Source organism: Arthrobotrys flagrans, assembly GCF_004000055.1.
Source record: "Arthrobotrys flagrans strain CBS H-5679 chromosome Unknown unitig_0, whole genome shotgun sequence".
Taxonomy (NCBI): Eukaryota; Fungi; Ascomycota; class Orbiliomycetes; order Orbiliales; family Orbiliaceae; genus Arthrobotrys; species Arthrobotrys flagrans.
The window spans coordinates 5385326-5410458 of record NW_027137550.1 but is presented as its reverse complement, the minus strand read 5'-3'; the positions used below and the strand labels follow the sequence as shown (position 1 = coordinate 5410458).

At 45.8% G+C, this 25133-nt stretch overlaps 5 protein-coding genes across 5 annotated transcripts; 3 read left to right on the top strand and 2 right to left on the bottom strand.

Annotated features, from left to right (window-relative positions):
* Positions 1-1414: 1414 nt before the first annotated feature.
* DFL_004596 (uncharacterized protein) lies at positions 1415-4898 on the top strand (the record flags this gene model as incomplete). Its single annotated transcript, XM_067633716.1, has 7 exons — positions 1415-1561; positions 1651-1726; positions 1795-2112; positions 2174-2227; positions 2281-4032; positions 4109-4555; positions 4642-4898. The coding sequence occupies 7 exons, from the start codon at positions 1415-1417 to the stop codon at positions 4896-4898; spliced, it is 3051 nt and encodes a 1016-aa protein (XP_067491858.1).
* A 2126-nt stretch (positions 4899-7024) lies between these two features.
* Positions 7025-8863, bottom strand: DFL_004595 (uncharacterized protein; the record flags this gene model as incomplete). The annotated part of the gene is made up of 6 exons (XM_067633715.1): positions 7025-7180; positions 7424-7699; positions 7852-7921; positions 8138-8160; positions 8598-8617; positions 8785-8863. 6 exons carry the CDS (start codon positions 8861-8863, stop codon positions 7025-7027), a joined length of 624 nt encoding a protein of 207 aa, XP_067491857.1.
* Positions 8864-9643: 780 nt separating this feature from the next.
* On the bottom strand, positions 9644-11836 carry DFL_004594 (uncharacterized protein; the record flags this gene model as incomplete). Its single annotated transcript, XM_067633714.1, has 7 exons — positions 9644-9710; positions 9787-9877; positions 9950-10457; positions 10530-10869; positions 11037-11406; positions 11614-11704; positions 11801-11836. 7 exons carry the CDS (start codon positions 11834-11836, stop codon positions 9644-9646), a joined length of 1503 nt encoding a protein of 500 aa, XP_067491856.1.
* Positions 11837-13882: 2046 nt separating this feature from the next.
* Positions 13883-16023, top strand: DFL_004593 (uncharacterized protein; the record flags this gene model as incomplete). The annotated part of the gene is made up of 9 exons (XM_067633713.1): positions 13883-14013; positions 14068-14325; positions 14414-14516; positions 14587-14594; positions 14672-14891; positions 14991-15061; positions 15135-15324; positions 15391-15823; positions 15938-16023. 9 exons carry the CDS (start codon positions 13883-13885, stop codon positions 16021-16023), a joined length of 1500 nt encoding a protein of 499 aa, XP_067491855.1.
* Positions 16024-22570: 6547 nt separating this feature from the next.
* Positions 22571-24073, top strand: DFL_004592 (uncharacterized protein; the record flags this gene model as incomplete). The annotated part of the gene is made up of 1 exon (XM_067633712.1): positions 22571-24073. One exon carries the CDS (start codon positions 22571-22573, stop codon positions 24071-24073), a length of 1503 nt encoding a protein of 500 aa, XP_067491854.1.
* Between the last annotated feature and the right edge of the window lie 1060 nt (positions 24074-25133).

Genomic DNA, 25133 nt, shown 5'->3' with positions numbered 1-25133 from the left:
TTCCGTCAGGACTCCTTTCTGTTGGAGGCAACAACACACGTGCCCAGACTTTTGTCTTTTCCCTCAACTTCCCTCCGAAAGATAATCAAAGCGGTTGCACGAGGCAGAAGAGATGGACCGACTGACCGAGCAAATGGCGTATAACCTTCTCTGATAGTAACTATCCTTGGTTAGCTAGATCGGTTATTAGTCGGACCTGGTTTTTAATAAAGGAAAAGTTTGCTGGACTGTGGCTGCTGCCGTGGTTAGAGCTGGGCGTCCCGTTGCATTGCATTGCAATGAATGAATGAATGAATGAACGTTAACGAATGCATCCTTGAGGTCGAACTCGACCAGAAAGCAACTGCCCATCCCTCCCAAGCCGTCGTTAAAAAGAGAGCGGAAAGGTGCAGGGGACTAAGAAAGCAACCAGCACATATCAGAGCTTCCAACTTCCATGACATGCCGTCCTTTTAAGCTTAAATCAAGCTCCAGATGTCATGGACAACAGCGGGACGAGAGCTACATATACTAACGGGCTTTGCCTGCTGCTGCCTGACGCCCGTCCAACATCCCAACCGTCCGGCTGGTTGGCTGGTCTGCTTGCAATATTTCGATTCGACGCGCGGTGCTCTTTACGGCGGGGTGGTATTATGGGCCCCCATGCTCTCTCGCTGCTTAGCTTGCTGGGATGGAACGCCTCCGATCCGCCCGGCTTCGGGTTCTAAGACGGGAATCAGCTAGCTATGGCCATTCATTGATATTAGCGAGCCCTCACGTGGGGCCAACCAGCTCGAATGCTTTTCATGCGAGGAGGTGCGTGCAGCTCAAGGCCGGGTCGTGCAGGCCATTATGTTATGGTCGGTTCGGGCAGCCTCGAAGTCCGTTCGGGTTGGATCGTTTGTGCCGTGTGCCTGCAGCCAAGTACTCGCTAATTCGCAAAAGTGTTGCGATGTTTGTCCATTTCAACGCAAGCCAATGGCAGGCGGCGTTTGCCCAGCTGAAATTTCCACCAAAACCTCTTCTGCTGCACTGTTTCAGAAAAACAACAGAAGAAGATTTGATATTGATGCAGATGTGCCGGTTCCAAGTAAGAAGTAAGTCCTGAATGTTATGCATGAGAGGCTTTAGAGCCGTCGCTGCTGCCTAGTTCCCTTTTTTTTTCCCCGTCGTATTGGTCCGATTATCCGTCAATGTGGGTACCTTTGTCATTAGCTGGACCTGAACTTCAAGTTTCGATGTAACGGCTCGAGAGAACCAAGCTTACCAGGAACCGGTCTTCCTATGCAGCCAACCGCATCTCATAACCGGCAACACCCCCCATTGACTCACATGTATGACTACAAAGTCCTCCCGTAATCTAGCATAAAGGTTGCGGGCGCTCGAGATGATGAGGTCTCTTTTCCAAATCACAAAACACGGGAAGAGATCCATCATGACTTCAGCAACACTGAACTCCAGGGTCAATCTGAAAGATACCCTCAAGTTACCAACCACAACATTTCCTATCAGAAGTACTCTGACTCCGGCTTCTGCCAAAGAACTTCTTGAGAAATGTACGGACGACTTATATAAGTGGCAGGTTAGTTCCCCTTTTTATTTTATTCATAATATCTATATTTTCAAGTAGACAAAGACTAATTCTAAGATACATTATAATTATATTTCCAGTGGGAGAATTTATCCAGTGACAAAACATTTGTATTCCACGATGGCCCTCCATTCGCAAACGGTGCACTACATACAGGTTAGGAATTATATATATTGTATGCCTTAGCCGGGGATATGGTCTAAAATAACAATCATTCAATCCAGGCCATGCCATGAACAAAATCCTCAAGGACATCATTGTCCGATATAACATCAAATTGGGCAAAAGGGTATCCTACATCCCAGGATGGGACTGTCATGGGCTTCCTATCGAGCTCAAAGCTCTGCAGAACATCCGTGGCACAACTGAAGACGTATCTGTAATGTCGCCCGCAGAGGCTATCGAGAAAAATAAAGATCTTCATGCCACTGAAATACGTGGACTTGCCCGAAAGCTTGCCGCAGAAACGGTTGAAGCGCAGAAAGCAGGATTCAGAAGCTGGGGTGTCATCGGTGACTGGGAAAATGCATATAGGACAATGGGTACACTATTTCACTGCATAGTCTATACTGTACTACTCTTTACTAAACGAATTGCTGGTAGACCTGGAATATGAAGTTCGACAACTTCGTGTGTTCAAAGAAATGATCAAGAAAGGTAAGATACTATTAAATTTAAACACTGCTCATCTACTGACGATAATACCCTAGGCCTTATCTACAGGCACTTCAAGCCCGTATATTGGTCACCTAGTTCGAGAACCGCTCTCGCTGAGGCTGAGCTCGAATACAATGAAGCCCACAATAGCAAGGCGGCCACTATCAGGTTTCCACTTGCAAACCTAGGCTCTTACCTTTCCTCGCTCCCCAAAATTGATAAAACCATCAGTGCAGCCATCTGGACTACTACACCATGGTCTATCCCAGGAAACCTTGCCATCTTAGTCAACCCAGATCTCAAGTATGTAGTGGTAAACTCTCCGAAGCATGGTCAACTTTTAGTGGGTGAAGAGCGGGTCGAGCATCTACAAAAGCTCATGAATGAGGAACTTGAGGTCATCATCAAAGATATCCCTGGAAAGGCTCTTTTAGACATAACTTACAATCATCCTCTCTTCCCTGCAACTACTCCTCCACATCCAATCCTCGCAGCGGACTATGTTACTTCGGACACAGGCACAGGTCTCGTTCACTGTGCGCCAGGCCATGGCATGGAAGATTATCTCACCTGTCAAAAACATAACATCCAACCGTTCTCCCCAATTGACGACTCCGGAAACTATACTTCAGACGCCCTGCCCACCTATGACCTAACCGGACTTCCCGTCCTCTTTGCCGGACAAGACAAACTCCTTTCCCTCCTCTCAGACCACAACGTCCTCCTCGGCTGTCAACCCAAATTCCAGCACAAATACCCTTACGATTGGCGTACAAAACTCCCCATCATCCAACGTGCAACCCCACAATGGTTCGCCGGCGTAGAAATGATCAAAGAGTCTGCTCTATCCGAAATTAAAAAACTCCAGTTCGTCCCCGAAGCCGGTCAGCACCGTCTCCATGCCTACGTCTCAGGCCGTGATGAATGGTGTATTTCCCGACAAAGAACATGGGGTGTTCCAATTCCCGCCTTATATGAAGTAGAGAGCGGTGATGCTCTCCTGACCGAAGAAAGCGTCGAACATATCATCTCTGTCATTGAGAAGAAGGGTACAGATGCATGGTGGTCTGACCCGGATTCCGAAGAATGGGTGGCCCCTCAATACCGTGATAAGAAATACAAGCGCGGGATAGAAACAATGGATGTCTGGTTTGACAGTGGAACCAGTTGGACACTTATTCGCGAGAAACTCGGGGAGCGGGAAGGTCGTGCGTTAGTAGACATCTACCTTGAAGGATCAGATCAACATCGTGGATGGTTTCAATCTTCGCTTCTTACTTGTGTAGCGAGCACAGGGAAGGCACCTTACGAGAAAGTAGTCACACACGGATTTGTTCTCGATGAGAAGGGAAAGAAAATGTCAAAGTCTTTGGGGAATATCATCAGCCCTCAAGAAATCATTGACGGGTCGTATTGGCAACGAGCTGGCCAGATGGCAAAAGTTGCACAAAATCCCGGGAAAGCGAAGAAACAGAAGGCAGAAAAGAAACCAAAGGCAGTGACAGAGCCATCACAGCCAGCCAAGAAGGAACAAAGTCCTGATATCGATACTTTGAGACTTTGGGTTGCTATGACAGAATTTACAGCCGATGGAACTATTGGCGAGAATGTGTTGAGATTCGCGCAGGAGGCCCTGAGGAAGTATAGGATGACAGGTAGATTCTTGCTTGGAAATCTTGGGGATTGGGATGGAAAGGAAGTACCGTATGATGAACTTCTTAGGATCGACCAATACGCTCTATACCGTCTCGCAGAGCTAAATCAGTCCTCGAAGGCGGAGTATGATACCTTGGCCTTTAGCAAAAGTAAGTTATTGGACTATATTCCATCTTATTTTCCCATCAGGACCATGAAAAAGTCTTGCTAACAAAATCCGCGCAGTCTTCCACTCAACCAACGTCTTCAACAAAGTATTCATATCAGCATTCTACCTCAACATCCTCAAAGATAGGCTCTACGTCGACGACGGCATCTCTCGTGCATCCGCACAAACAACCCTCTTCTACATCCTCAAGCACTACCTCAACATCTTATCTCCAATCGTTCCACTACTAACAGAAGAAATCTGGAGCCACTCTACTCCGGCTATTACACAAAATATGGAACAGCCAGTAAGGAGTAAATGGACCGAACCGCCAGCAGAGTGGTCTGGCGATGCCGCAAAGGAGTTAGGAAGGAAATTCCAATCCTTCGATAGTTGCGTGGAAGCCGTTAATCTCGCGGTTGAGGATGCAAGGAATGCAAAGAGTTTGAGGGCGAATTTGGAGGCGGATATCATCCTCGTTGTGCCTGAGGGTGGTGAGTCACAGAAGTTTTTGAAGGAAATTGGTAAGTCAATAATACTCTTCCCCACTTTGACGAATTTTGAGAAAGAAGAAGAAAAGGAGTGCTAATACCAAACCCATTCATAATAGAATCAGAACTTACCGCCATCCTCCTTTGCTCAAAAGTTTACGTTTCCACCTCCCAACCCACAAACCTAGACGAAGGAGCATGGTCATACTCTAAGCCGTTTAACCTGTTGTCAGAGGAAGGGACGGCCATTGCCGTACCAGCGAAGGGACAGAAGTGCCCAAGATGCTGGATGTATACGTCAAGGAGTGAGGTAGAAGCTTGTGATCGTTGTGCGGGTGTCATAGAGAGACTCGGTAATTGTACTGCTACCGTATAAACCGGACATTGACATTTTATGATATCTCTAGTGCGAGATTATCACTCGACGAACGTTTGTAAATAAATATATAGATATTCTCACTTATTTAGTGTATATTTTACATTCTACTTTTATCGAAAGCCTCCAGTGATGTTAGTTAGATATATCTAGATAAAAACATCCCAGAGCGAACACGGTGAAATTTTATTCAGAATAATCGGCTGATATCGGTGTCCTAGTACACACTTGTATTTGAAACCTAAAAATGTTCAAGATCTTGATTATCATTTTCAAAGGTTCCATTGAGCTAAATCCTTTAATTCAGTGTTTAGGAAGCGACATGTTGCAATATAGAGTAAAACCTTGTGTTACCTCGCCACGTGGGCTTGGGAAATCACCACAAATAACGACAACCTACTAGCTAGTATACTACTTAAAAGAGTTAGAACTTCAAATGGGATTGTATAATTATATCCTAAACTCTTAATCAATACAAAGCCTTTTCCCTTAAAATTTAAAAAACCCCCTAAAGAAGTAAAATCAATTAAATTGTTCAACAGGGGGGGAAACATATTCGTTGTACAGACGTTGTATTTTGTGAGGCCCGACACAATACAAATCCTTCGAGCATACGCTGGCATGCCACCGATGTGGCACCATAAGATTTGATAGTGCTACATTAATTTCGCGAATTCGCGGCCTTAGACTCAAGTAGGAATAAATGCGAAAGAGGATGTGATCTTAGGTTTCTGTCATAGCTGGACTTATATAAAAAAAAAAAAAAAAAAATAGGTTAGAAAATATAACTAACCAAGTACAACAAGGCTAGGCCGACGGCAACTTAACTAGGTAAGGGTTCGTAGTATAGAACCGGGGAGCATACATTGGACACCTATGAATTTAAGTCTACGGGACGACCAGGAAGTATTAATCGCAGTCAAATATCACCCACAGAATTCCAAGCCGCATGCGGATTAGGAGGGCACTCAAATCCTATGTTTATACACGAGAGTCCGGGGATGTCTGTCGCCAACGGTTCGCCGATAAGTACAAAAGCGAATTGTGTCGACGTGTACATGCATCCTAGGAATTTCAGAGATCAAGAGCGAGGGCTTTCACAATTAGATGTGAAAAACTGTTTTAGAATAGGCTTAGTACTAGTATACTAGTAGAAGATGTGGCACAGCTGACTATATGACACATATTGCGAACCCCCAAAGGCCTGGTTGATTGTCAACTTAGATACAATCCTAGGGTAATAGCTAAGCACCCAGCCAGGAAAAACTTTTACCTTGCAGCTGGAGAATTGACAGGCACCACCGGGGCTTGAAGCGAGAATCTGTAGTTATGTACTCTTTTAAGAATGAAGTCCTGCAGCTCGGTGTTAATTTAATGCCGAAATCTTAACATCTCGAGATCAAGTTATTGACTTGCCTAAGCGGATAGTAACGGAACATATAGCTTTTTAATATATCGTCTACGTAGTCGTAAGAATAAGTCTTGGTTTACAAACCGCTCGATACGATCTAGAACAGTACACCAGGACAAGCTCAAAGAGCTTAGAACGTTATGTCGGGCCTGTATCAAATATTGCAAATCACCGTCGCCCAGAAGACGTGAATCTGTCGCCCGAAGCAAGCTGTCAAACCGGGCCAGCACCCGTCTTTGCGTCTAGACAAGTACCAGCTGTCAAATATAATATCATAAAACCTCAGGTTATGACGGCAAGTAGTTCTACCATTCTCTTGCCTGGCCCAGATACCTCTTGATCAAGTCACTGTCGTGTCAATTTTCAGCGGATATGCTCGGCCACGAAGCAATACATTGCATTACATGACCAGGGTAGGATCTTCCTTCACGGCCATATCAAAACCTCACGTTCATCCGATCTAACGTCCTGAAGATGTAGATTCATTCCATAACGATCAATATCTTATCATTTATTCCCGGCGCATAAAAGCACGATGACGCGATAAGCTAACTCAAAGCAAAGAGGTTAGAAACAAAACGAAGCGAAAAAGATCGCATTTTGCACCTCCGATTCCCTGTTTTCTTTCCTTTCTCACAGAAATCGGCATTTTTCAAGCAAGGATTGACAACTGCATGGCATCATACAGCCCCCTCATTCCTGCCGTATCGTTTATTCAAACCACGTTGTTGTCAATCCATTCCTTCCACTGGTCCAAAGTCCAGCCACTGCTGATAGAATTTTCCACAACTCCATTAAAGAACACAGTGGGCGTCACATGCGCAGATACCTGCCGAGCCGCTTTGGTGATGAATTTAACATCGCTTGTGACCTAAATTCCCGTCGGGTAGATAATGTATTAGCAATGATGATCTTGTATTCCGGTCTCACTCGTAGCATAAGTCAATAGACGAATAGACGGTCCGTCCAACTCCCTCCGACTTCTTCCAAGAACTTCCAATTATAGTAGCAGTAAACGAACTACATTTATGAATGAGTGCGAAAAAAAAGAAAGAAGGAAAGAAAACAAAGCCTACGAATTAAACAAAGCAAGAAAAAAAAACAAATAACCCACCTGATTCCCGATGTTATAAGCATCTCCATCCGGTTTGTCTGCAATATGCAACAGCTTATAAATGGCATCCTTGTCGACTCCCACGGTACCCGCGAGCTCGGCGAGTCGTTCGTACGTCTGGTTACGGGTTTCATTCACGACATTGACGTCGAAGTATTCCTTCTGGGCACCGAACAGGGCATTCGAGTACTCCCAGAACTTTCCGGGGTCAACCCTCTCGACGGCGAGCGCGGATTCATGGACAAGAGTGGACGATGGATGCCACGGTTGAATAAGCTTTCGAAGGCAAAGTCGGTTAGCAAAGTACCGAAATGCGTGAGACTCATGGAGCGTAGTCCTAGAACATGAACCGAAGAAATCGTCTCGAGATAATTTTCGACCAGGGATGTAGGGAGTAAATTTTGTCTAGGAAGCTGCAGTGTACGTACCTGGCGGAATATGATCTCCACTTGATCAGGCTTCGTCGCCTTCAGATGAGGAATCACATCTTCGTTGATCCTGAGATATCAAACAAGAAACAAAACTCAGGAATGTTAGTGATGCTTATGTAGTTTATTTTTCCTCGTATTAGAAGTCCTAAAAGACCATGTAGGGTATAGTGGTCCCCATAGACTTTGGATCCCCACTGCCACCCGTACGACGTAACTCCCTTACGACTTTCGAGCCGTGCCCCGTAGCCACACTAGCAAGGACAAGAGGATTTGTTAAACGCACCTTTTCCAAAGTTTGGCAGAGTACTATGTATCACACGATTGCATGAGATGAACCAGTAGTTAGCTTTCCCGTAACGTTATCAAAGCTCCCATGAGCTGTTTACGTAAAGCTGAGCCCTTGACACTGAGCGTTCACGCAGACAATCCCTTCAGCCGGAGCGATAGACAAAACAACTTAAGACCAAGAATAATGTGAAAAGAGATCCTATTTCCTGCAGTAGAGTTGGTAGTCGGGCGGCAAGGACGGCTGAAGCCTCCTCTGCGCCCACTGAGACACGGGAACAAGGAAGGGCGAATACACATCCAACAGATTTCAACAGAAGCAGAGGGGTCAGAAAATGGGAAATTGTTCGCAATCCGGTGGGTTTAGGTTTTAGTGTTCCTCCGGCCGAATCCACAGGTAGCTGTGGACCAGGCAATCCAACAACAGTTGAAATCCGAGCACAGGGCGCGCCACTTACAGGGCAAACAAAATCGAGATCTACACCAGGCCCGTCCCGAAAATATGTGACAAGGCGAGGGCCAACGGGTCAGCCTAGCTCCTGTATGGTGGATGTGTTGAAAATGTGATAAATGACAACAGCCCAAATCGGGAACTATTCAGTCCCAATTGAATGCGCAGTCGCCCGAGAGCTAGAGCTGACTTACACAGTTCGAGGGTATGGACAGGTCTACTTCCGCCATTAACGGCGAAGACATGGGCGGCAAACTTAGGATTGACTGCCATCTTTGCTTAAGGATAGGCTGGCTGATATGAGACTCTGATTCTTCAGATTCTGGTTTCTGTCTCGGCTGGTGCGTTAATTCAGGCATCGTGTTGCAACATTGGTCTAGATCGGGCATATCTCCGTCGCCCAAATGTCTCGAGGAGGTATGAACAGGCAACTTACAAGCGTAATTGGCAAATGTGGTAATTTGAAGAACTGGAGTTCCGCAACGGTGTCTGAATTCAAGTGGGTTGATTGAGGTTAGAAATAGATACTTTGTCGACTCCACGTCTTACCTTCCCAACGGGGCCTTTTGGGTTCTGGCAATTGTTGGACTTTGCTCCACAAAGAACGACATATGATGCCATCGATTGGCTGCTGATTACCGAGCAACGCATTTTTGCATTTCCACGTCAACGTTAGACTTGGTATCTTCGGACCCGAAATGGTATGCTTCTGCGGGAAGTGCATTTCGCATTTGGTTCTATAAGCAAGCAATTCTATACGAAACATAGCGTATCGACGATTTACTGGTGGCTGGTATAAATCCTATTCATGCACGTTTAATTGCATATTACATATTGCAACATGTCGCAGCTTGTAGATAGCTCTGTTCGTAGGTTCCAATATAGTACTATTAAACTACGTAAGCTAAGGCACCGGTATGATATCAACGTGGCCCATGGCCTTCTTGTTTTTGAATCAAATCTTGAGAAACAGACTTTCGGGTGATTGTACAGGCCATGAGAGAACAATCCGGTGATTATGGTATGCGACCGGACTGACTTTCGATAAGTAAATTAGAGCGCCTGGACCCCACCGAAAGTCATTGTCTTAATGGTTATGTATTCATCAATGCCGTATTTGCTAAGTAAACCGTTATGTCAGCTTCTGCCTCCCGATGCCCCGATCGATGCTCGTAATATCTCAAAATATAACTCACCTTCCTTCTCGTCCGAATCCTGAGAATTTTACCCCACCGAATGGAGAGGCAACATCTGAAATGATGCCGGTGTTGATACCAACCATGCCAACTATGAAGCAGTTAGCACTTTGAGTCAGGAATATATTATAATATTAATATCGAAGAAACATAATCAACTTGCCTTCAAGAGCCTCTGCCACTCTCCACGCTCTTTGAACATCCTTGGTGAAAAAGTATCCTGCGAGTCCGACATCTGCGTTATTGGCCGCTTTGATGACTTCTTCCTCTGTATCGAACTTGAATATCCCGGCTAGAGGGCCAAATGTCTCTTCCCCGGCAATATCCATATCCGCCGTGACCCCAGTGATCACGGTGGGCTGATGGAAATTCTCACCGAGGGTGGATAGCCTCTGGCCACCTACGAGGACTTGGGCACCTTTCGATATAGCATCCTTGATATGTTGTTCGACCTTTGAGATAGCCCTCCCATGAATCAGGGGACCATGTGTTATACCCTTTTCGTACCCTGACCCGACCTTGAAGCCCTCGACCTTCTCCGCAAACTTCTCGGCAAATTTGTCGTATATACCGGACTGTACATACAACCGATTGGCGCAGACGCATGTCTGACCACTCGACCTGAACTTCGAAGCGATGGCGCCCGTGACTGCAGTTTCGAGATCGGCATCCTATAGATAACGGAAGCCAGTGAGAACATGAAGGAAATAGAGGCCATGTAATTGGTTATTTAATTCACTCACATCGAACACAATAAGTGGAGCGTTGCCTCCCAATTCAAAAGAAAGTTTCTTGAGTGTGGATGACGACTGCTTCATCAACAATTTCCCCACATTTGTACTTCCTGTAAAGGACAGTTTTTTGACTGTAGGATGCTCACATAACAGTTGACCAATAGCCGGTGTATGATCAAGCGCTGTCACGAAATTAACAACACCGGGCGGAATACCGGCTCGTTGAGCAAGCTCTCCAAGGGCGAAGGCTGTGAAAGGAGTTTCACTGGGTGTCTTTGCAACAACAGTGCACCCAGCTGCGAGAGCAGGCCCAAGTTTTCGTGTGACCATAGCTGCAGGGAAGTTCCAACTGCCACAGACTCCATGTTAGCCTTTGACCACTATTTGCCGTCGATGATTTCAGTTTCATAGAGGCGTTTTCGGCCCATGACCATAATAATTTGACATATTATTCAAAAATAAAAAAATAATAATAATAAAAAATATGATTTCGACTATTTCGGGAGGGTAGCTTACGGTGTTATCAGTGCGCAAACACCAACTGGTTGCTTGACAGTTACAACCCGATTCCCTGGAACAGCCGTTGGTATCGTGTCGCCATATAATCGCGGAGCCTCTTCTGAAAACCATTCAAGGAAAGCGGCTGCGTAATTGACTTCCCCTAGCGCGTCGGCGGTAGGCTTGCCATTTTCCCAGGTTATCAGCGTCGCAAGGTCCTCCTTGTTTTCCAACATCAAATCATACCACTTTCTAAGCATCCGTGCCCGCTCACGAGGCAGCGTCTTTCGAAAATCCTTGAATGCTGCAGCAGCATGACCGATCGCCTCTTTTACGTCGACCGTTTCCATCTCAGGGACCGTCCCAATAAGTTTCATCGACGCAGGATCTAGCAAAAAGCGGACATTCCATTTCCGTTAGCTATTTTGAGATATGGGATAGTATGGTGTTTATCGTGATTATTTTGTAGCCTATGTCCTGGAGCATATTACTCCGATGGAGATGCGCATGCGCAATAAAACGGGTTTTTTTTTTTTTTTTTTTTTTTTTTTTCGGTCTATAATTGAAGCCCAATTCAAGGATAAACCCAGCTTACCGTAGACTTCAAATGTCTTGCCAGACTTCGCCTTGACCCATTTGCCATTGACGAATGCCACATTCTCCTTGAACAAGGACTTGTCTTTGAGCTAATGTCACACGTCAAAACGGGCAATTTATTAGCTTGCGATCCTTTGGCGGGGCCCCTTTGGGAACGTGGCATAAGGTCTTGGAAACGTATTTACCGGAGGCACTAGGTGAGACGACGTTGCCATTGTCATTGCGAAGATTCTGGTGAACAGTGGATACTGTTTCGGCGCCCTCAGGCCTCTTGTTGTATTTTGAGCAGCTGAAATGAGAAGGGATGGAAAACGGGACATTGGTGCTCGCTTTTAAATCACAAAGTGTCTGTGCATCAGTCATTTCGTTTGAGGATATCGTCAGCCTAGGTTATGCTAACTAACATATTGGACGAAAAAACCCTCGGTATACAAGCTCTAATGCACGATGCCAGGAAGAACCAAAGACAAACTCACCCCAATAGAAAATTAATTAGTAAGACAATTGTGGGCTCTCAAATATCTTGGCCCGTTGTGCGTCGACGCTGCGTCTTTTTCTTTTAGCTTGTATGTGAATATCCCCCTTGTATATCTGAGAATTGTGGGGTCAGTCCGTCCTCCTTTCGTGTTCGGGTGAATTTTTTTGGAGTGTAGTTTGCCAGGCCGTGTTGCAATAGTTGCAGTTTGAGGATGCCTGGTGTCTTCGAGGAGCCAAACCACAGGGACAGAAAATGGGGTCGTCCCGGTGTACGCAGAAATGACGTCGGAATAGCCGAAAGTCTTACCAGGCAAATTATTAAACCGACCTCGGCCGATTGGAGCCGACTAGTTATTATTACTTGCAGGAATTGATGGGTATGAAGCCGCTTAGATAAAATGGATACCGGTAACCGATTGAGCCTTTCCTTGGCTGAAGAGGGACGGATGATCGCGCGATTACACAAGAACCGAAAGAGAGTTTTCAAATAAGTTTGTATGAGAGTGAATGAAAAGGCTAGATTAGAAATTGGCAAAGGGGGATTCGATTGAGAGACTGTTTATTCGCGTGTTGCCGTCCGACCAGTCTGTTAAGCTTCCGACGGGAGCTCTGGCGCATCCGCCGCCCCGCTTGGCCGAACCGATGTATGTACAGTATCGAGAGTTGAGATTCCGACGTTGGCCGTGGCCTGCCTAGCGGGACAAACTTAAGCTTTGCATTTGCTACGGATGCCATGTATCTCTCTTTTCTGTTATTCTTATTATTATTTTTATTTTTTTATCTATATCGCCAGCAAGCAGTAAGGAGTAACTACAGAGTATCATTTTGCTTTTGACATCAACCAATTGAAGTCGTCGGTGTCGTCGATGTTCGGGGAAACTTGCGGCTAGTACTGCTCACGAATAGCGTGGAAGTTCGTGATGTGTTGCCATGTTGTTGAGCTCTGCTATCAAAACCATGCAACGCAAGAATTTGAAGGGCCCTCGAGACTAAATAGAATTGCCATTGGTCTAGACTTGAGCTTCCAAAACTCTCCGCCGGTAATCTAACCCGACTTACAAATCTAAGACTCTGGGATCTAAACCCGACTCTCTGCTATCTGATATCAGATTGCTCACACCCGGTGCCACTAGTTACTGGTAGCTCGTAGATAGTAAGTAGATTAACTATCAACTTATATAATAGAATCTTCGACTAGCTCTAGCTAGCGAAAACAACGCGGTCTTCGACATCCAAATCCCTCAATTGCAATTTGAGCTCTACCTCGTCGCTACTCCTTGCATATTACCTATTATTAATATTAAGGTTTGATGAGGTAGGCACGCAAAGGCTAAGGGCTATACTATCTTCGATCTTGCGACAAAGTACACTTCAAGAGCTCTTCACCTCCATATCTAGCAGCTATCGGTATCTTGCAGCAACAGGCGGGGTGTTTTTCGTGCATAAAAGCTTACAAACGGCTAGAATCAATTGGATATTAATTCAAGCAATTGCATTTTCATTCTTGAGGTTATGCATACAAAAGGTATTGAGTATTTTGAGGACCACCGGAATATATGATTCGCTCTACCTTTAACTGCATCCGTCGCCCGTTGATACTTACGAAACAGGAAGGGCTACGTAATTTTCAACATCCGCAGGCTCGAAATCGGAGGATTGGCTCTTTGTGCTGCAGAATCCCTCAATTACAACAGTTATATATTTCTGTCATCCCAAACACAAGTTTTAGGTTCTCGCAGTCCTGTAACTTTTCACAGTCTAGCATTCTGCACCGCCGACTATTTTCTACAATGTCTCCATCCTTGACGCATGAGATTAAAGCTCCCAACGGAGTGATCTATCAACAGCCGATTGGCTTGTTCGTTGGCGGAGAATGGATCAAGTCCAAGGCCGGGAACAAACTCGCAACTATCAATCCAGCGTAAGTATCCCAAAGAGAGCGTGTGGGAGAGAACCTCTAATAACTCCTCCGAAGCACCGAAGAAGAGATATGTCAGGTATACGCCGCGGAAGAGGGCGATGTCGACATTGCCGTGGCCGCAGCCAGGAAGGCCTTCAAGAACCCCAAGTGGTCTGACATTGAGACATCCGAACGAGGCAGATTGTTGCACAAACTCGCCGACTTGGTGGAACGTGACGCAAAAATAATCGCTACCATCGAGACGATGGATAACGGGAAGCCGTACACGGTGGCTCTTAATGAGGATGTAGCGGAGTCTATTAACGTATTTAGGTACGTAAGAAACAAGAATTGGAGACATTTAAACCCTTGAAACTTCCTTTGCTGTTGGATGCAGTACTAGTACTAATCAGTGCTTCAGACATTATGCTGGTTGGGCAGACAAAATTTACGGCAGAACTATTGATACTTCTCCTCAGAAGTTTGCCTACACCAGGCATGAGCCTATTGGCGTCTGTGCTCAGGTGCGTCGACCCGATGATGTGAAAATCCAACATTGTATGTGTATATGTGTGACTAACCGTTATTTCTTAGATCATCCCGTAAGCGTAGCCCCTGCTTCATTTCGAGGACAGGATTTTTCGTGGACCACAAGTCAGTCATGCTAACCGGTGGAAAGATGGAACTACCCACTTTTGATGGGAGCATGGAAACTTGGGCCAGCTCTCGCTACCGGCAACGTCGTGGTCATGAAATCGGCTGAACAGACCCCGCTATCGATCTTATACTTGTGCAATCTCATCAACGAGGCTGGGTTTCCTCCAGGTGTCGTCAACGTCCTTAGTGGCTATGGTAAGACTGCTGGAGCGGCACTTGTGCAACACCTAGATGTGGATAAGGTCTGTAATCCCATGCCGTTCCTTGTACCGCATGAATTACGATTCTTTTCCTTCTTGGGGATAACGGAACTCCGATCTCATAAACACTCTGTATCGTAGATTGCCTTCACCGGTTCCACATTCACAGGAAAGCAGATCATGAAGATGGCGTCCGTGAATTTGAAGAATATGTGAGTGAAACCTCGGAGTAGCTCGCCTGTGGCTGGTAGATGCTAGTGTTTACTGATGTTACTGAGCGTACAGTACTCTCGAGACCGGAGGAAAAAGCCCGAATATTATCTTCGATGATGCCGAAATAGACCAAGCCGTCAAATGGACTCATGCTGGCATCATGGGCAACATGGGACAGGTCTGCACTGCAACCTCAAGGGTCTACGTGCATGAGAATATATACGATCAGTTCATTGAAGAGTTCAAGAACTTCGTGACCGAGGTACGTAGACCTATGTTCCCATTGCTTTCTTTTCCTATAAAAGCCTGTCGCTGATTGCCCCCCAAGGCCAACGTGATCGGTGACCCATTTGCAGAAGCCACTTTCCAAGGGCCCCAAGTTTCGAAAGTTCAGTATGACAAGATATTAGGATACGTCGAAACCGGTCTATCTGAAGGAGCAAAGTTGATCTCGGGAGGAAAGAAACATGGCGACAAAGGTTATTTCATTCAGCCCACAATTTTTGCAGGTGTAGAAGACCACATGACTATATCTCGCGAAGAAATATTCGGCCCGTTCGTCTGCTTCTCGAGTTTCAAAACAGAGAAAGAAGTAATCGATAGGGCAAATGACACAACCTATGGGCTAGGGGCAGCATTGTTCACTAGGGACATCGAACGTGCCCACAGGGTCGCTGCGAAACTCCAAGCTGGAATGGTCTGGATCAATAGTTCAAACGATTCACATTTCGGCATCCCCTTTGGTGGCGTCAAGCAATCTGGTAAGTTTATTATCAAAATTTACCCTTTACCACCAATCAATTGCCGGGTTTTTGTAGTATTTAAGGCGTTGTTTTTCAACGGCGTGCCGCTAACCGTTCAAATGTCATTGATAGGTATCGGTCGGGAACTTGGTGAATACGGCCTTCAGGCGTATACGCAGGCGAAGGCGGTGCACGTCAACCTTGGAAACAGGAAGTGAAATCTTTTTGTTCTAGATTTTCCTAATGCGTCGAAATTATATGTCTCTTGCATAACTAGCAGATTCATGTTCATTAAAACTCACATCAAAGGAGAAGAAATCAACGAAGCTAGATGAGAGATGTTGGTCTCGGATGATGGTCCGGTGCGAGGCATTTTGCATTAAGGCGATTTCGCATCCATATCTCGCCTTAAACTGGGTTTGAAGCCCTCCAAGCCAATAAACAGCCAACACTTCCAACTTCTCCGATGACACGCCAAGAATATCTCACTTGTAGACCATCCCCTTTTACGAAAAATGTGATACAGATGAGAAGGAAGTCGTCCCCGATTTCGATCGATCAACGACTAAAAGAAAATGTTGTGAGGATCTGGAACTTTCAAAGACTTGCTGCGTCCCGTGTTCGCATCCGGTCCCACAACTTGATAACGGGACAAGAAAAATCTAGGCTCACCATGGCCAACGCGTTTCACAAACCCACCTGATAAAACCTTTGTTGGCTATATTATCGATTGTAGTCATGACATTTCATTATTATCGTAAGCCCTGTTTTTGTTCGATATGAATTTATCTCGTCCCATGAGTGTTAGAGAAACGAGCGTGTTATTTTCTCTTAAGTAATCTTCCCGTGAGGTTGGATTTTGGGGCGTAGCCAGGGATGCCCTTGAGGCGTTCTGCTTACCATTTCCCCAGAACCCTGGCTCCCTGTGGCTGCTTTTTTTAACACCCTAGCCCTGGGAAGTGGGGCGGTCAACATTTTCTATACGTATTTTTGTGAACCTCAAGGCGATGCTTCACTTAGTCACAATTAGGCAGATTTAGTTTTGTTTTTTCGTTTTTTCGTGTCGTTAATTGTGATTGTCACTGCATGAATAGTTTTTAGTTAGCTAGACAGCAAGCATCGGTCATGGCCTCATCTCAACGTCTTCTCCCAGCTCCACCGAGCTAATATGGCGAAATTTGAATGTCATTAAAATGAAATCCATTCGCATAGCGTAAGGGTTAGGCTGTTTTTAGATTCATATGTTCGAGGCACGGTCCGCTGAATACTAGGCTAGCCAAGGTGAAGCTAGCCACGGATTATGATAGCCGGATATCCACTTCGCGGTCGTTCCGGGAGCTGGGACGCTCTGATACGGATATCATGATTTGCACTTGGCCGTTTCTCATACTCTGCAGACTTCTTAGGTGATGTTATAGCGCATGGGGAATGCCCATAAGCATAGCTAGCAGCTCTTGGTTCTTTACTCGTCCGAGAGTTAAGTTAGCAGTTCTATTAATATTGTAATTGATTATCGCGGTACAGCAGTAGCACATGGTTGAACGTTGACTAGCGCAGCTTGCAATTGACAAACTTAAAGGTGTTTTTTGCAGTTGATAAACAATTTAGGTGGTTAGGAGAGTCGACTGTCTAAAAAACAATTGGGTCTAAACAGCAGAGTTTTAATGGCTGCTGTGCCCTTCGCTTGGGGTATCCATCCTGCAAATAATCTGCATGCCTCATGGCATTTTACCCTTTCCTCTCGCCTGAGGGAAAGGGAACGGGAACCAACAGTGAAGTAGGGTAGATTGACGACATCGCCTGTAACACAACAGCAACATTTTGTTCCATTTTGGTACAGTGGCGTCCACGAAACCTGTGAAGACTATCTACAAACTTATGTTTCGTTGCGATTTCGTGCAACACACCAGGTATGATCCCTCGACTTTTGTCGTTCTCCCGGTACACGAGAAACCTGCTATGTGTTCGGTACCTGGTGATTGAATCTTGTTTTTTTTTTTTTTTTTTTTTTGGTCAGGCAGCTTGTGACAGGTCTGGACGAGTATTTTGTGCAGCCAGCTGGGATGATGGTTGTTCACCGCTTCGAAATTCACTTCCATACCCCCAAGATTGTTTTACCATGGCTTTACTCGACAAGAAGATCGCTAATTGAAATGAGATGCAAGAGCCCTCCTGATAATATGTATGTATATCGCACGCCACATTATATATTTATGCTAATGATAGAGGCTCCTTCCTGCGGTTTTACCCCTCTCCGCTAAGCTAAATAGATATATCATAGGATTCCTTTCGTGCCTGAGCCAAGGAATCCCTTGACCATGAATGGTGTAGTTTCTTTGATATATAATACTAAACAGATGTGATTATCCCTTGCATCCTTCCTTTCAAATCTTGCAATTCCGCAAGCGGCTCACGGTAGTTTGGTTGGGGTTTGTTATCTCCAGTGGACACACTCGGATAAGGCCGTGGGTCTAGGTGCTTTCTTTTCTTTCTCTGGTTCTCTTCGTTTTATTTTGAGCATCGCCGATGACGTCAAATTAAAGCGAAACAAGGGTTGGGGGTTTACAGGGAAGGTTTATTTATCGGATGAAATGGAAACGCTTTTCAGCAGCAGTCACATCAAATATTCGTTTCTTGCCTTCACAAGTTTCGTCTTCCATAGTCAAGTGACAGCGGACCAAGATTAAAATGAGATAGGGTGTGGCCTTCGAGGCTCTCTGCTGAAGAGGATCATGAGGATATCAAGGAAACGGGCGAGTAAACGAAACTAAGGTTATCGGGAAATGACCCGTCAGTGTGGGTGCTGGGAAGGAACAGAACCAACGAGCCGTCACGATCCCTTCTTTGGCGCGAAATCGCTGGGGAGGGTTCATTGGGACATTGATGACGTTACTAGCTTAGCTGGGTACGGCTTTTTGGGCGTAGTGGCCTCATCAGAAACATTTTGCCGTCCCGTCTTCGTTTTTTTTCATAACCCCTTTGATAGGTTTTGGTCCTTGTTTCTGCTTTGACGAATTGAGTCCATATTTCGCATTATCCTCTGCCATGCCCCGGAGTGAAAAAGAAACGACACGGCTGAGCATTAAGCCAGAAGGAAGTGAGGGGAAACCGGAACATCGGGATGTTCCCAGGAAAAGGGATGAATCATGATCATGAGAGATACTTCGCTGAAGTGGATCAAGCCTCTCATTCCTGAAGTATCGATAACCAATGAATCTCTTCCCGAGAACTTGTATAATATGATAAATGTCCCAGACAACACGAGAGATTGTCCAGAACGGTCTGTGGGGTTCCGGAAGCCACAATTAGATCCCGGTACATTGCATCGGACGTCTTAATGAAAATTAAAAAACCAAAGCATGATCTTGTCTTTCCCCTTTGTTGGTCTACTTGCCACGAGGAAAAGTTTTCCGCAAAGAAATGTTTTCCATATCAATCTGTGTTGGAAAATACTTACATCCAGATGTTGGGGGAAAATTTTTAACAATGATATTGTACCGAATAACCAGAGGTGGGGATCGATGCTCTGCTGCCTTAACTAGAACTGGCCCTGTGACCCGGACCCCCCAAATTTCCAAAACGCTTAAAGCACTGAAGGCGCTGCCACAAGGGTCTAATTTCCAGAGTGTCGGGTCCGAACATGGTTGCTGAAATCATCACTTTTGAGGGGAAATAGCGTTTTTTTTCACTCAATATCGAAGAAATGCTTCAAGGACATCGGTCGATGAGATGTGGAGATGGTGGGACCAAGATTGGCTCATGCTCCAATTCCAAGTGGACACCCAGCGAATGGGGCTCAAGACCGGAAAAGCATGAACCACAAGCTTCAAATGTTTACCACAATGGGAAAACTTTCCTTGTGAGGATGTTAAAGTTCGTAAACGTGATGTTCAGATTCACGAGCAGATGATCTATCCTATGGCCCAGACCGGTTCTAGTATGAAGATAAAGGAGCACAAAGACTTGGAAAGAGAGAGCGGGATGAAAGCGAATGCTCATGCTCATCGGAGGCCGACTGTAGTTCCAGGGATCTGGGTTAGGCGGGCAGCCAATAAGTTACCGGGACTCGCATATTCCCTGTCCGTTGTACCACACCGACCAAAAAAGAGAACAGGAAAAACGTCAGCGTGCCAAATTTCAGGTAGATGGGTTCCCAAAAGACAGTAGCGAGATCATGAGAGACTAAAATTACCCCCCACGGAAATAGTTTTTCAAGGGAAAAATAGCAGCAATAACAAACATGATATTTGGTAATTAAAGTCGAACCGAATCCGTCAAACAATTCTAATTCAGGCGTTCTTAACGGAACGCACTGTGTGTGCTACATCCCCATGCAATACGGCAGAACTGAATGTCCGCTTTGCTTCCCACAACGCTCTGAAGCGTGATGTGACTGGCTATGTGTCAGATTGTGAGGCGTTCGCAAGGATGCCTCTTGGGAACTGCACGATCTTTCTTGGGCTTCACAGCTATTCGGAATGTCACTTTGGGATTGTATTACGCCTGCTAACTTTCCTATCACAGCTTATCGTATTTCGCCGGAATCTTTTGTCGTCTTTTGTTTAATCACACCCCAGGATCACCACCTGACAAATTGTTCGCATGTATTGTAGTGCGGCAAGATTTTCGTAGAAGGCCGGGGCATGCTATTATAATTATATGTTTATCACTTAACCTTTTCTCGGCATCATATCGTCCTGCTTTCTGACGCGGGAATATTTTTTCCCCCTAGAAAAGATGACATCTTTTGGCGGATGAGTTTCCAAATATTAACCTCCAAAACCAAGGAGTAGTATGAGTGATAATATTCTTCAAACCATGCAAAATAGATTCTTCATAACGATAGCTGGATGGGTATTACTTCCTTATTTTGATACCGCAAAGCGAGAGCTAGACGAGAACTAGACGTAAATAGTTAGGAGGAGCGCTGTCTCCACATTTCCAGATTTGATATAAGGATCGATTGAGTTCAAGGGAATCCACCTTATAGATCAAGTAATGACAAGCATGAGTATAGTAGAAGGAGCTATGGCGATGGGAAGGCAATCCTGCGGATTCTCTATCGTTACTCCCCAGGCGGCCTCCACTTCCAACAAATACCACAGTCCTTGACGGCATGAGGTTGGGACATCCCACGTTTCCCAAGCTGCGAAACTGCTTGTTTCTCAACCCGCTCCCGCGTCGGCTACTTGACTAGCTTCCTAGTTAATGTACCTATGCCATGGTAATTCCTTTCGTCTACGATTTATTATCACCTTCGATACCTGGCGAAGGCGGCAGGATAGAACATCGGTTGGGAAACCTTGATCTGCTGTACAAGTTGAATTCTGAGCTTCTAAAGACAGTAACACTGAAACGTTTCGCTCCAACAACCTTAAGTTGGATACCGAAGAGTTTTCCTTGAAGAAGAGAGAAAGAGAGGTTAGTTCTTTCGGGGACAACGGCAAGAGGAGCATCCTTGGGGACCTTTCACGCGTCTGGCTAATGAAGATGAAGGAGATTAACATTTCTTCTTCTCGCATGCTGGCCTATTTATTATTTTTATTTTTTTTTTTGAATAGGCTAGGTCAGTTCGAACACCCCAGTGCACCAGATATTTCAAGGGAGCCTTGAAGCTAGTGTTGTTTACTTGGCCCGGCCGAGACAATATGCTCCGGGAGAGCCCGACGCAATGTTGACAAGGATACTAAAGTGTTTGTCATGGGTCAAAGCCTACTTTATACCCGGGAACGGTCGTCGACCCACATCTGGTTCTTGCCGGTGTCTAAATCCATGCGGGAACATCCCCATGCATAACTAGCAGAAAAACGAACCATGAAAGTTACTAGGTTCCGTGGAAAAAGAAAAGGTACCATATGGGGCACAATTTGTACCCGACTGTTCTTGCATACAGCTCTCTTGCATCGTCAAGTATCGCGCTAGCAACCCTCCCCAGTCACACCTCAAGGGAAAAAAAGTCAACCCCATGCTCACCCATTGGTGTTTTGCGAGCCAAATCGGCCACACCCAGCTCGAGATGCTGTGCGTGCAGAGGCCTAGAGGGTGCTCCCGCAACATTACTATTTTATAGCCTGTGGTGTCCCACTCGCCATCAAGTTGTTTCTAAGAGCACACTTTCTTATCTTCTTGTTCCTAAAGTACATACATACATAGAGCAGACCCGATATTCTACAAAGCTTTCATACATCTCGAGTATATTCGCCGAAAGAGGATCTACCTGCAATTTTGCAATTCAAAGATATAGAGAGAAAGAGAATTCGAGACAGCCTCGAACATATTTCCCACACCTTTCGTTCCTAATTATTTCGCAATCTCAGAATTATTCAAACTCATCGGCGCAGCTGCAGCCCTCACGAGTTCGCTTTATTGAACATCATATCATTCGAAAGTATATATATTTTATCACGGAAGCTAGCCGAATAAGTTCTTCGTCTACCACTTTGGACCTGCCTTTCTGCCGCCTGATTTTCCCAGTCGGCCTCTATTGCATTGGAATCCCTTCGCCTATTTCCTGCCAAAACCGTGGACTACCTTCAAGCGACAACACTAAACCCCAAGCCCACCCGTTCTATACCAAATTGTTCAGAGGGGTTCCTTTCAAAAGTCGCGGGTTTGGCTTCTGTAATTCGTCCTCAGTACCCTTTGTCCCCTCCTCCTCGCAGCAGGTCACCATCTCTGCTTGGTAACCGTGAGGAGGACGACGGCCGTCAATGCGTCCGCTGGCCTAGGCAATTCCTTGCCGCGCAGCTAAGGGACGCTCCATCTATGTCGCATGCATACCCTCCTCACTCGCCTGCGTCTAGCAGCAGTGACAGCAGTGATAGCGAGAGGCACCATGATGAACCTTCCAGACACATTGGGCAGGTGCCCGCCAAAGGTGATTTCGTTCAGAAGTTGCAACCTTATGGCATCATGCCACCCTCTCAAAGCTCTGAGATGTCAGCTGCGTCCTCAGCCGCCCCAAGTCCTGACCAACGTGCCTCGAGGGCTCTAAACGTGAGCAATATGCTCAATCCTACCCCAAATAAGGGTGATCTAGGAAACGGCCAAAGCGCTCGACGGCGGAATGTGGAAGAGGCAGAGCTTGACACACCTCAGAGGATATCATCTACGCCTCATCAACCTCCCTTCACAAGATCACTTCCTCCATCGCCGACTGATAGGTACGATCCTTCTACAATGAAGGAGGGCGCCAATCATGGAGCCTTTTCGAGGAATATCAAGCAGCCAGTTCCGCCATCATCCAAACAAAGGGATGGTCCGCTCCCAATGATTGAACCCCATCAGTCCTCTGTTTCGTCGGGTGGAACTCCTCCTCGACATCCTGCTACCTTGGCATCCCCAGCAACTGGCCAGATGCATCCAACTGGCGGGTTTCCTTTCCCGCCGATCAATGGACAACATGCTCAGAGCCAGCCTCAACATTCGCAACCCGCCATGGCAACCTCACCAAGCGCTTCACCATTCTCCAGGACACAACCTTCACATTCATTACCCCCCAGCTACTCGCAGACGAGTCCCGTTTACCCAATGAATCCTCCTTTCCATGAAGGACATTCATCGTCGCCCATGGGTCGGACTACTAGCCAGCCATCCACATATGGGCTTCATCTTGCAGGGTTAGAAGGCCTTGCTATTCCTGTAGATACTACTGCTGCTTCGAAATTGGCTGACGAGAAGAGGAGAAGAAATGCTGGCGCCTCTGCTAGGTTTAGGCAACGCCGCAAGGAAAGGGAAAGGGAGATGGGCGCAAGAATCGTTGAGCTTGAGACTCGACTGAAGGTAGTTGAGGAAGAGAGGGACCACTATCGGAACCTTGCAATGAGATATGCCGGAACGCCACTACCTAATACAATCTCATCCTCTCTTGGGAATCAGCAACCAATTTCACGACACAACAGCCACGGGCTCCAGCTCTCGCCCAGGACCATGGCAAGAGCCAATCAACCACATTTAATGAATGAAGGTCCTTATACCTCTCCTGCTTATGCTCACGTCAGGGAGGAGGCTCTTGGGAGCCCCGGGATTCCACTCGGTCGTACTATCTCAACTGAGGGCCGACGAGTTGGTAGAGCCTACTCAACAGGCCAGGTTTATCCCAATGGGATGCCTGTAGGAGCCATACCACATGATGGTCTAGACCGACCGTTAGTGGAAGCCTACAATGTGAAATCTCGCAATGGTTCATTGCACCATCCTCGACCCCAACCAATCCCTGAACACATCAACGGTCGGGAGCAAATCAAAACAGAATGGGGTACTCGATAATTTGTTTCGCATAAATATGTCCGGCGCCACGAATACGAACGATTTACCGACAACTGTCCAGTTTTCACGCTCTTCGAAGCCTCGGATCCGCGCTTTCTAAAAAGTATACTAATAGACAAAAAGATCAGCCACGCCGGCAAAACGAAAAGAAAAGTCTTCGAGCTCACAATAGTCATGGGTGTCTTTCGTCCCTCGCGGGACCGTATCTGTCTTGTTTCGGGTTTTTATATATCTTTATGGCGTTTGGTCAGGTGTTATGTTTTTCGACATAAGCAATATCAAGGTCAAACATCAGTTCAAAAAGTTTTCCTATACATCAGTATCCATCCTTTTACAGACAACAGCGCTGGTTCGCCATGGATCAAATTATGCACCTTCGCTTGGTCGCGTTTCATTTGTTCTGTCGACGTTATCAGAGCTATCATATTCTGAAACAACTTTTATTCAACGGGACGAGTATTTTGTGCGTTGGCGTTACATCTAGATGTCTTTTTTCCTTTACATTTTTTTTTTTTCCGGCGATGGGCGGCATTCTGTATTTTCATATATTTAACCTTGATATCGTTTACCTGATCTGACTTAGCAGGAAATAAAGACACTCAACCTTTACCATGTATTTCATAACATTTTACTCTACTATTACCTCTTCTCCTTACCAAATGTTTCTACCTTATCTCTCTCACCGATCTTCTTTCCTATTGTCGTACACCCTTTCCAACGTGTTGGCGCAACATTAATCTCTTCCCTATTAAATTTTATACTTCGGCCAGACTGCGAACCCTGTCACGTTGTGGCAGAAACCGTGTTGTATTTTATCAATCCAAGTTGGGTTCTACTTCAACCTGGTGTAGATAATGGTTCCAAACCATCCACCCACAAATTACTATTTAAACTTTCGTTTCATTCTAACTAGGCGTGGTTTTTTTCACATTCCATAATGGCTGAAGTGAAACTTGCAGATATAGTGCGCTGGCTCGACAAGCATCATGGATTGATTGCTCTGCAAGGCACCATGTAGACGATAGGGGCTGACCCCATGGATTGCACCGTTAGCCTTTTA